We start from the raw sequence: 12285 nt of genomic DNA, 5'->3' as shown, positions 1-12285 counted from the left end.
GGCGGCCGTTTACCACAGAGAATACAGTGGACCAGATGGTTCCTGGCAATCTCTATGACCTTCCGAGGCCGGGTGCGACGTTCTGATGTCATGTCCGGCCCTAGCACACGTAAACACTGCTGGGAAGCCAAGATTGTTTTTTTTTTTTTTCTTTGTTTACTCAGGTTTTACAGCCTAGAGACCCCAGACCTCACTGTAAAGAGAGCCTGTCATGCCTGATTCTTATTAAAAGGGATGTTTACACTCCTTGTAATAGGAATAATGGTGATAAAAAAAAAAAAAAAAAGGGGAAAGTGTAAAAATAAAATTAAAATAAAACAATTAAAAAAAAATTGTAAATAAATGAACGCGCCCCTGTCCCCTTGTGCTCGCATGCAGAAACGAACGCATACATAGGTCACGTCTGCATATGCGTAAGTTCAAACCACACATGTGAGGTATCACCGTGAATGTTAGAACGAGAGCAATAATTCAAGCCCAAAACTGGTAACCTGAATTTTTTTTTTAAAAGCGTAGCCTATGGAGATTTTTACGCACCGAAGTTTGGCACCATTCCACAAGTGTTCGCAATTTTAAAGCGTGACATGTTGGGTATCTATTTACTTGGGATAACATCATCTTTCACATTATACGAAAAAAAGGGATTAACTTTGCAAATACCGTGCGACAAATAATTGCAATGCCTGCCATTTTATTCTCTAGGGTCTCTGATAGAGAAAAGAAAAAAAAATAAATATATATATATATATATATATATATATATATATATATATATATATATATAAATTTATTTCTCTATCTATTATGTGAGGGGGTTCTGAGTAATTTTCTAGCAAAAAAAATAAAAATATGGATTTTTACATGTAGGAAAGGAATGCCAGAATTGGCCAGGTATAGAAGCAGTTAAAACAATATACACCAAGAGTGTGTGTGTCTATAAACTGTATAAAACATAACCCCCATCATGTTTATAATTAGTATCCCCCAACTTTAGGTGTATACACAGTACTGTGCAAAAGTTTTAGGCAGGTGTGAAAAAAAAAAAGGCTGCATAATTAAGAATGCTTTCAGTAGTGGAAGTGTTGAAAAAATAAATAAAGTATGCTAGAAAATTAGTTGGAACCCCCAAACATTATACATTTATTTAACCAGATGCTGACCGCCCCATGTACATTTTCTGCAGCGGGGTGGCCACCATGGGCAGAATCACGTACCTGTAGGCGATTCCGCACTTTGGGGTCTGGGGCGACACGGCGGATCAATGTCCGCCGGGACCCGCCGATCATTCAGGAGACAGACAGAACGGTGACCTCCCTATGTAACAGGGTGGATAAAAATCAACGATTAACTGCTTCCCCACCGGCTCCTGTACATATACGGCGGCAGAATGGCTCTCCTGCGCGAATCGCCATATATGTACGGCGGCTCCTTTAAGAGCCATAGCAGCCGTCCGCTGCACGCGATCGCAGGCACGAGAGCCAGAACGAGGATTTGTGTGTGTAAACAAATCCCTGTTCTGACAGGGGAGGAGACACACAGTCTGTTCCTACTAAGCAGGAACAACGATCTGACTCCTCCTCTAGTCAGTCACATCCCCTCACAGTTAGAAACCCCTCCTTAGGACAGACTTAACCCCTTGATCGCCCCCTAGGGTTAATCCCTTCCCTTCCAGTGACATACAGTAAAAATATGTAGAAAAATACATATTGGCCTAAACTGTATTTTAAAAAAAATTGTGTTTTTTCAAAAATTGTCGCTCTTCTTTTAATTATAGCTCAAAAAATAAAAAAAAAACGCAGGAGGTGATCAAATACCACCATAAGAAAGCTCTATTTTTTGGGGGAAAAAAAAAAAAAAAAAAAAGGACGTAAATTTTGTTTGGGTACAATGTTGCACGACCGCGTAATTGTCAGTTAAAGCGATGCAGTGAAGTACCGCAAAAAATCACCTGGTCAGGAAGGGGGTAAATTCTTCCGGGGTCGAAGTGGTAAAAAAAAAAAAATTATGAAAATTTTTGTTAAATTTAAAATAAGTTTTTGATTTTTATCAAAATCATTTTAATAAAAAAGTGCTAAAGATCTAAAGATAGTTTTCTATTTAACATACATTATTAATTCAGTTTATTCAGCATGAAATGGAGCTTAGTTTTGTAGCATGAGGCTGTATATTCTGCAATATTTACATTTTTGGTAAAATCATTCAATGAATCCAAGCTCTGCAAGAGATAACATGCACTGCATTGATGCATTCACACAATTTCACAGTAACCATGAGATAAATCATAGTTCAGGAATATTCCTTTATACCATTGTTTTGAAAATCTTTGTACACTACAATCTGAATGATTGAATCGGTTCTGATATCACTGTTCTATTAACCTGACAGCTTATTATTCTAAATAGGAAACCTTCATTTTGTTTGCAAATTCTAATGATTCGAACTACGAGCAAGAATAAGTCCTTACATTTAAAGAGCACCTGTCATTTTAGATCCATCATGGCAGCGCCTGTTAGCGGGCATCCACTCACCTGCTGCCGCCACGTCCCTCACCTTGTTGAGTCACTGTCGCATCACTAGCTATTTCATTGGGCTACTTTCATACTGGGGCGGGGGGGGGGGAAGTTAGCAGTAAAGCGCCGTTAATTTTAGCAGCACTTTACCGCTGTTATAGCAAAGTTTTTTGGCCGCTAGCAGGTCGCTTTAACCCCCCACTACCGGACGAATAAAGGGTAAAAGCACCTGAAAAGCACTACTGTCGAAGCGCTTTGGCAGCGGTGCCCATTGATTTCAATGCCAGGGGCGGTGGAGGAGTGGTGTATTCACCGCTCCTCAACAGCCCAAAAGATGCCGCTTGCAGAACGTTCTGAAAGCGCACCACCCCAGTGTGAAAGCACTCAGGCTCTCACACTGGGGCTGCAGGTGAGGCGTTTTTCAGGCGCTTTACTGGCGCCATTTTTAGCCCAAAAGCACCTGAAAAATGCCCCGTGTGAAAGGGGTCTTAAAGTGAATGGGACTGTCGGGGAGTCAACAGCGCTGCGGGACAGGGATGACAGTTGCTCTTTAAAAATTATGGTTTTAAATCAAGCCTTTTTACTAGTGATTTAAAATCGACTTGATTTAAATCAAATCCACCCTGCTATGTAAACAGGGCAGATCGCCATTTTGTGGCAAGGGAAGGTAAAGATTAGGTTTCTTTTTTTAACAAGAAATGAGACCCTGCGTTTCTGCTAAAGCACAGTACAAGCACCCCACCCCCCATACACAGTTAGCAAGCACTCCCTAGGAACACGTTTAACCCATTTATCGCCTGTGTTGTTAACCCCCTTCCCTGCCAGTATCATGAAAGTGTTTTTTTTTTTAAGCACTGATCACTGTATTATGCCCCGTACACACAGTCGGACTTTGTTCGGACATTCCGACAACAAAATCCTAGGATTTTTCCGACGGATGTTGGCTCAAACTTGTCTTGCATACACACGGTCACACAAAGTTGTCGGAAAATCCGATCGTTCTAAACGCGGTGACGTAAAACACGTACGTCGGGACTATAAACGGGGCAGTGGCCAATAGCTTTCATCTCTTTATTTATTCTGAGCATGCGTGGCACCTTGTCTGTCGAATTTGTGTACACACGATCGGAATTTCCGACAACGGATTTTGTTGTCGGAAAATTTTATATCCTGCTCTCAAACTTTGTGTGTCGGAAAATCCGATGGAAAATGTGTGATGGAGCCTACACACGATCGGAATTTCCGACAACAAGGTCCTATCACACATTTTCCGTCGGAAAATCCGACCGTGTGTACAGGGCATTAGTGTCACTAGTCCCCAAAAAAAGTATCAGTTAGGTATCCGATTTGTCCGCCACAATATTGCAGTCCCGCTATAAGTCGCTGATCGCCACCATTACTAGTAGAAAAAAAAAATCCAAAAATATATCCCATAGTTTGTAGACGCTATTAAACTTTTGTGCAAACCAATCAATATATGCTTATTGGGATTTTTTTTTTTTGTTTAACAAAAATATGTAGCAGAATACATATTGGCCTAAAATTGAATAAGATATTAGATTTACATTTTTTTTATTGGATAGGTTTTATAGCAGAAAGTAAAAAAATTGTTGTTTTTTTTTCAAAATTGTCGGTCTATTTTTGATTAGCAAAAAATAAAAACCGCAGAGGTGATCAAATACAGCCAAAAAAACCCATTTGTGTGAAAAAAAAAACAAAAAAAAAAAAACACACGTTTGACGATAACTCACGTGTGGGCCTTTGCACGCTAGCACAGGGGCACAAAAAAAAAAAAAAAAAATCACTTTTATTGCCGTCACAAGGAATGTAAACATCCTTGTGACAGAACTAGGCACGTGACAGGTATGCTTTATGGAGGGATCTGGGGTCTATAACACCCCAAATCCCTCATATGCACTTGAAAGCATTCAAAATGCGAAGATCAGTACTTTCTATTTTTTTAAAAATGGCACTAAGATGCCGGTAAAGCTTCCAGGTTACCATAGCGGCGACTCGACCAAAGCCAATTCCTGCTCTGAAAAAGGGTACTTGGCTCAGGCATCACCTAAGTACAACCACTTGAAGTCAAATTACATACGAGGTACGCGATCTGGCAGCAAGTGGTTAACCACCTGGAAAGTAAATGAACAGAAGAGATATCTAAATCAAAAATTTGGTGTGCCCACCCTTTGCCTTCAAAACAGCATTAATTCTTCCCGGTACACAAGTACAGTTCTTGAAGGACTAGGCAGGTAGGTTGTACCAAACTAACCACAGATCTTCTGTGGCTGTAGGATGCCTCAAATCCATGCTTCACAGTTACCTGCAGACACTCATTATTGTACTGCTCTCCAGCCCTCCAGCGAACAAACTGCCTTTTGCTACAGCCAAACAGCCAGTTCAGAGCACCTGCTGCCATTTTCTGCACCCCAGTTCCAATATTTTCGTGCATAGGACACGGAAACAAGGCTAAGCGACTCAACCGTGCACGAAAACATAGGAATTGCAGCAGCACAACAAACCCAAACATACTACAGCCAATATCATTAAGAACTATCTTCAGTGTAATGAAGAACACAAACTCCTGGAAGTGATGCTTTAGCTCCCACAGAGCCCTGATCTCAGCATTATTGAGCCTGTCTGGGATTACATTAACAGACAAAAGGATTTGAGGCAGCCCAAATCCACAGAAGATCCCCGGTTAGCTCTCCAAGATGTTGGAACAACCTATTTGCCACGTTCCTTCAAAATTGTGTGCAATAAAAATTCCTTACTCAGACATCTAATTACGGCTTCCAAAGCTTGCATTCCGGTCTTATGGAAAAGTACATGTCTTCCCACAATAGCTCATTGGCGGACAAGACTGGCGGAAATTCAGGTTATGGAAAATCTCATGATGGCATTGAAGGAACAGGAGAAGTATTGAAAGATTTGGACTCCTTACTTCTATTACAGGGATCAGACACTGCTTACGTTCTCAGTCTCCATAGTGTACTGGGTCATCAAGGGTGTTCTCTGCTGGAGGGAACTCTCTCCCTAATCCCCCCCCCCCCCCCCCATTACACTATTTTGTGTTTTATTTCTCCTTCTTGTCCAATATTTGAACTCTACACTGCATATTCTATACTATACTGTTTTCTGGGACCGAATATGCGGTCTCATGCATAAATATATATAAAAGTCTTTTCAGGAATTGGTTACTTGCTACGCAAGAACATCCTATTTTTTTGTGGTAAAATTGGGAACACCTGGACTGTTGAGTTTTACAGCTCGATTAGATGAGCTATGGATTGGATGTTCTTTCAGGTTGACTGTGTTCGGGTGTTACTTAGTGCTGCTCTGTAATGCTGTACCAATCGCCTTGATACCTAAATAAAGAACTAAAAAAAAAAAAAAAAAAGAAAAAAAGTGTGCAAGTGTACCTAGTAAAATGGAGGAATTAAAGCCATTTTGAAGGCCAAGAGTGGTCACACCAAATATTGATTTGGATTTGTCTTCTGTGCTTTTTACTGCATTTTCTTTTTAAATTAATAAAAATAAACCATTAACACTTCTATTTCTGAAAGCATTCTTAATTTAGAGCACTTTCTCACAGATATATTTTATACATACACACACACACACACACACACACTATTCCAATAAAACTCTGGGCATGCTACATATGCCAAAATAAAACCACTAAATGTACACAAGATGTATGTTGTATGCCCTGTCCCTCTGCCTCTCTCCATGCCACTTTTATTGGCAATTCTTGGCTGTTAAAATGACAGCAAGGAATTGCAGAGTAATGAAGAGCAAAGGAATCATCTTTTTATTTTGTTTGGTTTTTAGTAGTAGTGTGCACAAAATAGAAAAAAAAAGCCTTTATTCAATTTTAAAATAACTTTGTAATGCTTTGTGCCAGAAACAAAATTTTAGTGTCATAAAAAGTAAAAAAATTCTAGAATAAAATTGACACTTTATATACAGTAACCCTGACCCAAAGAGAATTTTTTTTTTTTTTTCTTTTTTTGTCATTAGATTGCATTAAAAGTAAGTATTTTTTGCAAGACAAGATCATCTAAAGAAAAGCCTTGCTGGTCTCTAAAAGAAAGATTCAATTGGGGGTTGAAAGCAGATTTGGTATGCTCATGTTGCGGGCTGTAAGGCCAGCCTGTTAACCACTTGCCCACTGGGCACTTAAAGCAGAGTTCCACCCATTTAAAAGTCAGCAGCTACAAAAAGTGTAGCTGCTGATTTTTAATAATCAGACACTCACCTGTCCCACGGTCCAGGAAACCTCGCTCCTCTCCCCCTTCTCTTTGCGGCGCCAGAATTCTAACAGCTAGGCGCGCACTGCGCATGCACGAGCCGCGATGCAAATGGAACTTGTGACGTGTCCCAGAAGATTGCAAGGGGGGTGGGGGGGAGAGGTGATCTTCCTTCTGGCGCCAGGGGAGGAAGTGGAAGCTGGGTGCTTGCCTCTTCCCCCTCCCCCCCAAAAAAAGGATATGCCAAATATCGCACGCCAGGGGGTCACCAGCACTTAAAGCGGAAGTACCATTTTTGGGTGGAACTCCACTTTAAACCCCCTTCCTAACCAAACCAATTTTCAGCTTTCAGTGCTCTCACACTTTGAATGACAATTACTCAGTCAGGCAACACTCTACTCATATGAAATTTGTGTCCTTTTTTTTTTTCCCCACACAGACAGAGCTTTTTGGTGGTATTTGATCACCATTGGGTTTCTTAATTTTTGCGCTATAAATGAAAAAAAGACTGAAAAATGTAAAGAAATGCATTTTTCTTTGTTTTGGTTATAACATTTGCAAATTAGTAATTTTTCTTCATACATTTTGGTCAAAATTTATACTGCTACATATCTTTGTTAAAAATACCTAAAATAATTGTATATTATTTGGTCTTTGTGAAAGCTATAGAGTCCACAAACTATGGTGTCAATCTCTGAAAACTGCTTTGAAAACTGATCACACCTGATGTTCTTATTTCTTGAGACACTAACAAGCCAGGACAGTACAAATACCTCCCAAATGACCCATTTTTGGAAAGTAGACATTCCAAGGTATTTAGTAAGAGGCATGTTGAATTGTTTCCCACAATTCTTTGCAAAATGAAGATTCTTTTTCTTTCACAAAATTGTCATAACAACTAGTTATTTCTTAAACACAGCATATGCATACCACAAATTACACCCTAAAATACATTCTGCTACTCCTCTTGAGAATGGCAATACCACTTGTGAGACTTTTACACAGCCTGGCCACATACAGAGGCCCAACATGCAGGGACCACCATCAGGTGTTCTAGGAGCATAAATGACTCATCTAATTTGACTACCAATTACAATTTTGTGAGACACTGATGGGCACTGTAGTGGCACAGATGAGCTCTGATGTAGCACGGATGGGCAAAGATCAGCGCTGTGGGCACTTCAGATCCAGGGCACACTGTACCGATCAGTGCAAGGAGCTGGACCGAACATGTTCCGGTTTGTGGACGGAGCGATCACGTGGTAAAGAAAAGGCCACTGTCAATGGCCCTTTACCCCGTTCCTCCGGACCCAACGGTCACGGACATTCCTGGGGGCGTGCGATTCTGGGAGGACGTCATATGACGTGCTGTAGCAGTTATTCGCTATGGCTCAGTCGACAACTGGTTAAAATTTGCTATGAAAAAAATAAATAAATAAATAATGGGTTAATTCAAAATAAAATAAAAATTTGAATACATAAAATTACTCACCCACGGGACGCAAGCGGGACATTTTTCTTAAAAGGAACAGTTTTTTTTCTGAAAAAAAAAAAAAAGGAAATGGATTTACTATAATGGCAACCTACAAATTTATTCCCAGAACAGGTTTTCTTGACAGTGTAGACTAATGCAAGTCCCTCGGTTCAGATACTTGTTCTTTAAAATTTGTATTAATTGCCCAACTAGATTATTAAATTTGAATCTGCCTTTGTACTGGCTTCCTGTAATGCTGCCAATTAGATGCTATAGCATTTCAAGGTTTCTAACACACAGATTTTGCTGCTTGAAGTAAAGAGCATTTACCACAGGGAATGGGGTTGAACTATACGTCTCCATGTCTATACAACAGACTTCCAGCAGTGGGACAGGTGCGACAAAAGAAACTTTCTGGTAAAATGTACACTAATATAATGTGTACACATCAGAGGACTACAGAGTTTTGCCTTCAGTTCTACTTTAAATTCCTCTATAGAGTTTGAAAAAAAATAAAAATCACTGCATGCAGGGATGTTCAATTCCTATCGCACTGCAGGTCCTGGGCACCAAGCAAGAAGTTTTTTTTTGCACATTTAGCCCTTCTGTGGCCAACAGTTTAGAGTCGATGGATGGCTCTCTTGTAAAAGCAATACGAGCAGGTAGCTGGGTTGCTTTTACAAGCAGCGGGAGAGGACGCCCCCGCCACCAGGACACCTGATCTACCAGCTGGCCATTGCGCCAGCTGATCATAGAGGCAGACAAAGACAGACTAGGACCACAGGAAACAGGAGGCGATGAACGTACATCGCCCACCTTCCCTGGAGCCATTTTTAAAAATGGAAAGCATTTGATCACACCGATCAAATACTTTTAAGGGCAGAAGGAGGATCTGAGGTCTTATTAACCCCAGATCTCTCCATAAAGAGTAACTGTCACCAGGGATATTTATTATTCCTTATGATAGATATGACAGAAAAAAAAAAAATATATAATATAAATATAATATAATATTATACAATACAATACAATACATTTATTAAACTTCAACCCTTCATATTTTCCAACCTGGGATTTTTTTTTTTTTTTTAATCAGGAGACGTAGATGGTCATAAGAGACAAGTAGATTAGGACCATGATTTAGTCCCTTGGACAAGAAGAATGTTTAATAATTTCCACACCCTTGCGCATGATAATGTCAAAAACCTCATTTCAAATGTAAATCATGGCAGAAAAAGTATATTGCCAAAGAGCAACAGCGTTGTTACCCTGCTGTTTGACAAAAACACAGAAAGATAGTCAACAGGATAACACTTGAGACTTTTTAACCACTTAAGGACCAGAAGATTTTCACCCTTGAAGTGATGCAGTGCCATATCGTAGAAAATGGCCTGGTCATTAACTGACATGTGCGCAGTCGTGCGACAATGTACCCATACAAAATTGATGTCCTTTTTTTCCCACAAATAGAGCTTTCTTTTGGTGGCATTTGAACACCTCTGCGTTTATTTTTTGCGCGATAAACAAAAACAAGACAGACAATTTTGAAAAAAATAAAAAATTTATTTTTACTTTTTGCTATAATAAATATAAAAAAAAAAAAAAAAATAATAATTTCTTCATCAGTTTAGGCCAATATGTATTCTTCTACACATTTTTGGTAAAAACAAAAAAAAAAAAAAAAACAAAAAAAAAAAAAAAAAAAGATTGCAATAAGCGTATATTGATCAGTTTGCGCAAAAGTTATAGCGTCTACAAAAAAGGGGATAGATTTATGGAATTTTTAATTTTTTTAATTTTTTTTTTTTTTTTTAATACTAATGGCGGTGATCTGTGATTTTTAGCAGGACTGCAACATCGCAGCGGACAGATCGGACACTTTTGGCACTTTTTTGGGACTGCTGACATTTATACAGCGATTAGTGCTATAAAAATGCACCGATTACTGTATAAATGACACTGGCAGGGAAGGGGTTAACACTAGTGGTGATCAAGGAGTTAAACGTGTTCCCAACTGTGGGGGGGGTGTACTGACTGGAGGAGGAGAGAGATCGCTGTTTCTGATCACTAGAAATAGACGATGGCCTCTGTGGCGCAATCGCGGGTGGCCTGCAGACATTGCGCGCCTGCTATAGCTCTTAATAGAGCCAACGTACAGCTACGGCGATTTGCGGGAACAACCTGACCTGCCGCAGTATGACGATGGCGGCTGGTCAGCAAGTGGATGTAAACCCGATTCATGGAATTTGAGCTGGGCACATATATCTGTAGTGTATCTTATCTCTCTACAAAGAGCTATGTCCCGTAGCTGTCTCTTGCTCTGTAACTCTGTTATCAGCCTATGTGCAATGGAAAAAAATCTAGACAGCCGCACTCAGGATTGGAAAAGTAAAAATAAAATCCTCTTTATTGAAAAAATAACAACATGATTTAAAATCCGTACATGGCTCTGTTGAAATAATGCAGCATAACCGCTAACGCGTTTCACGCTCCCATAGAGCACTTACTCATGAGCAATTGCCGGCACCTGGGGCTCTCATAATTATCTACACAGCGGAGGACGGGAAGTTTGAACCCGGTTACCTGGAGCGGTGGCAACTATTCTGTTATCAGCCTGATGATGTCTCACATGTTCTCTGAGATGGGAGATACACACTTCTATCGGGGGAGGTTGCTATAAATAGATTAGCAGTCAGCCTGCTGTCGTTCTATCGAATGCCTCCAATGGGTCTGCACATGCGCAGTACGCAATGTCACTCCAGCTGATAAACTGATCAGCTGGCGTGACGTTCAACACCACGCATGCGCAGATTGTCAGAGTCAGTATCTGCAAAAACCTGAGGGAGAACGTACTTGTCAGATTATGACTCGCTGTTGCGGGGCGTGTTTTGTGTGTGTTGCAGGGCGGGTTCAGTGTGTGTTTGTTGCAACTCGCCTTTACACACAGGCAAAACCCGCCATGCAACACACACAAAACACGCCCTTCAGCACATGGAAAAGCCGCCCCGCAACAGCGAGGCAGAATCTGATAAATACGTTCTCCTTCTGCTGTTTCCATAGCATCGGATAATGCCGCAGACGATCTGCGCTGTGTTGATGTCACGCCAGCTGATCAACATATCAGCTGGAGTGACATTCGGTACTGCGCATGCACAGACCCATCGGAGGTATTTTTCGGCGGGAGGCACATTCCTTTCTTCATTTGCCTACGATGAGAGGCGGTGTGTGCGACTTTCCTCCAATCAGCTCCCTTGGCTGTATTCCAATGATCCACTCCCAGTGGTCACCGGAAGAGAAAAACTTTAACACAAAGAGCACTTTTTAAAAGCATATATACAGACAGATGAAGAGAAATTAGCATATATATATTCTCACAAAAGTGATTACATCACATCACATTTTTGTTAATATTTTATTGTATCTTATGTGACAACACTGAAGAAATTACACTTTGCTACAATGTAAAGTAGTGACTATACAGCTTGTATAACAATGTAAATTTGCTGTCCCCTCAAAATAACTCACACAGCCAATATTGTCTAAACCGCTGGCAACAAAAGTGAGTACACCCCTAAGTGAAAATGTCCAAATTGGGTGCAATTAGCCATTTTCCCTCCCAGGTGTCATGTGACTCGTTAGTGTTTCAAGGTCTCGGGTGTGAATGGGGAGAAGGTGTGTTAAATTGCATACTGGTCAATGGAAGTTCAACATGGCACCTCATGGCAAAGAACTCTCTGAGATTCTGAAAAAAAGAATTGTTGCCCAACATAAAGATGGCCTAGGTTATAAGAAGATTGCCAAGACCCTGAAACTGAGCTGAAGCACAGTGACCAAGACCATACAGCGGTTTAACAGGACAGGTTCCACTCAGAACAGGCCTCGCCATGGTCGACCGAAGAAGTTGAGTGCACATGCTTGGCATCATATCCAGAGGTTGTCTTTGAGAAATAGATGTATGAGTGCTGCCAGAATTGCTGCAGAGGTTGAAGGGGTGGGGGGTCAGCCTTAGTCAGTGCTTAGACCATACGCCGCACACTGCATTAAATTG

At 40.6% G+C, this 12285-nt stretch overlaps 1 protein-coding gene across 1 annotated transcript in view; it reads right to left on the bottom strand.

Moving 5' to 3' along the window:
• The window catches only part of KNSTRN (kinetochore localized astrin (SPAG5) binding protein), a 114589-nt gene that overhangs the window by 70918 nt on the left and 31386 nt on the right, over window positions 1-12285 (bottom strand). The window contains exon 4 of the mRNA XM_073610417.1: window positions 8256-8303. Within this exon, the coding sequence (XP_073466518.1) occupies window positions 8256-8303 (48 nt within the window). The remainder of the gene's footprint in view (window positions 1-8255; window positions 8304-12285) is intronic.

The sequence above is a fragment of the Aquarana catesbeiana genome, linkage group LG13 (genome assembly GCF_042186555.1).
Source record: "Aquarana catesbeiana isolate 2022-GZ linkage group LG13, ASM4218655v1, whole genome shotgun sequence".
Taxonomy (NCBI): Eukaryota; Metazoa; Chordata; class Amphibia; order Anura; family Ranidae; genus Aquarana; species Aquarana catesbeiana.
Note: the sequence above shows the minus strand (reverse complement) of the source record. Positions and strands in the feature narration are given on the sequence as shown.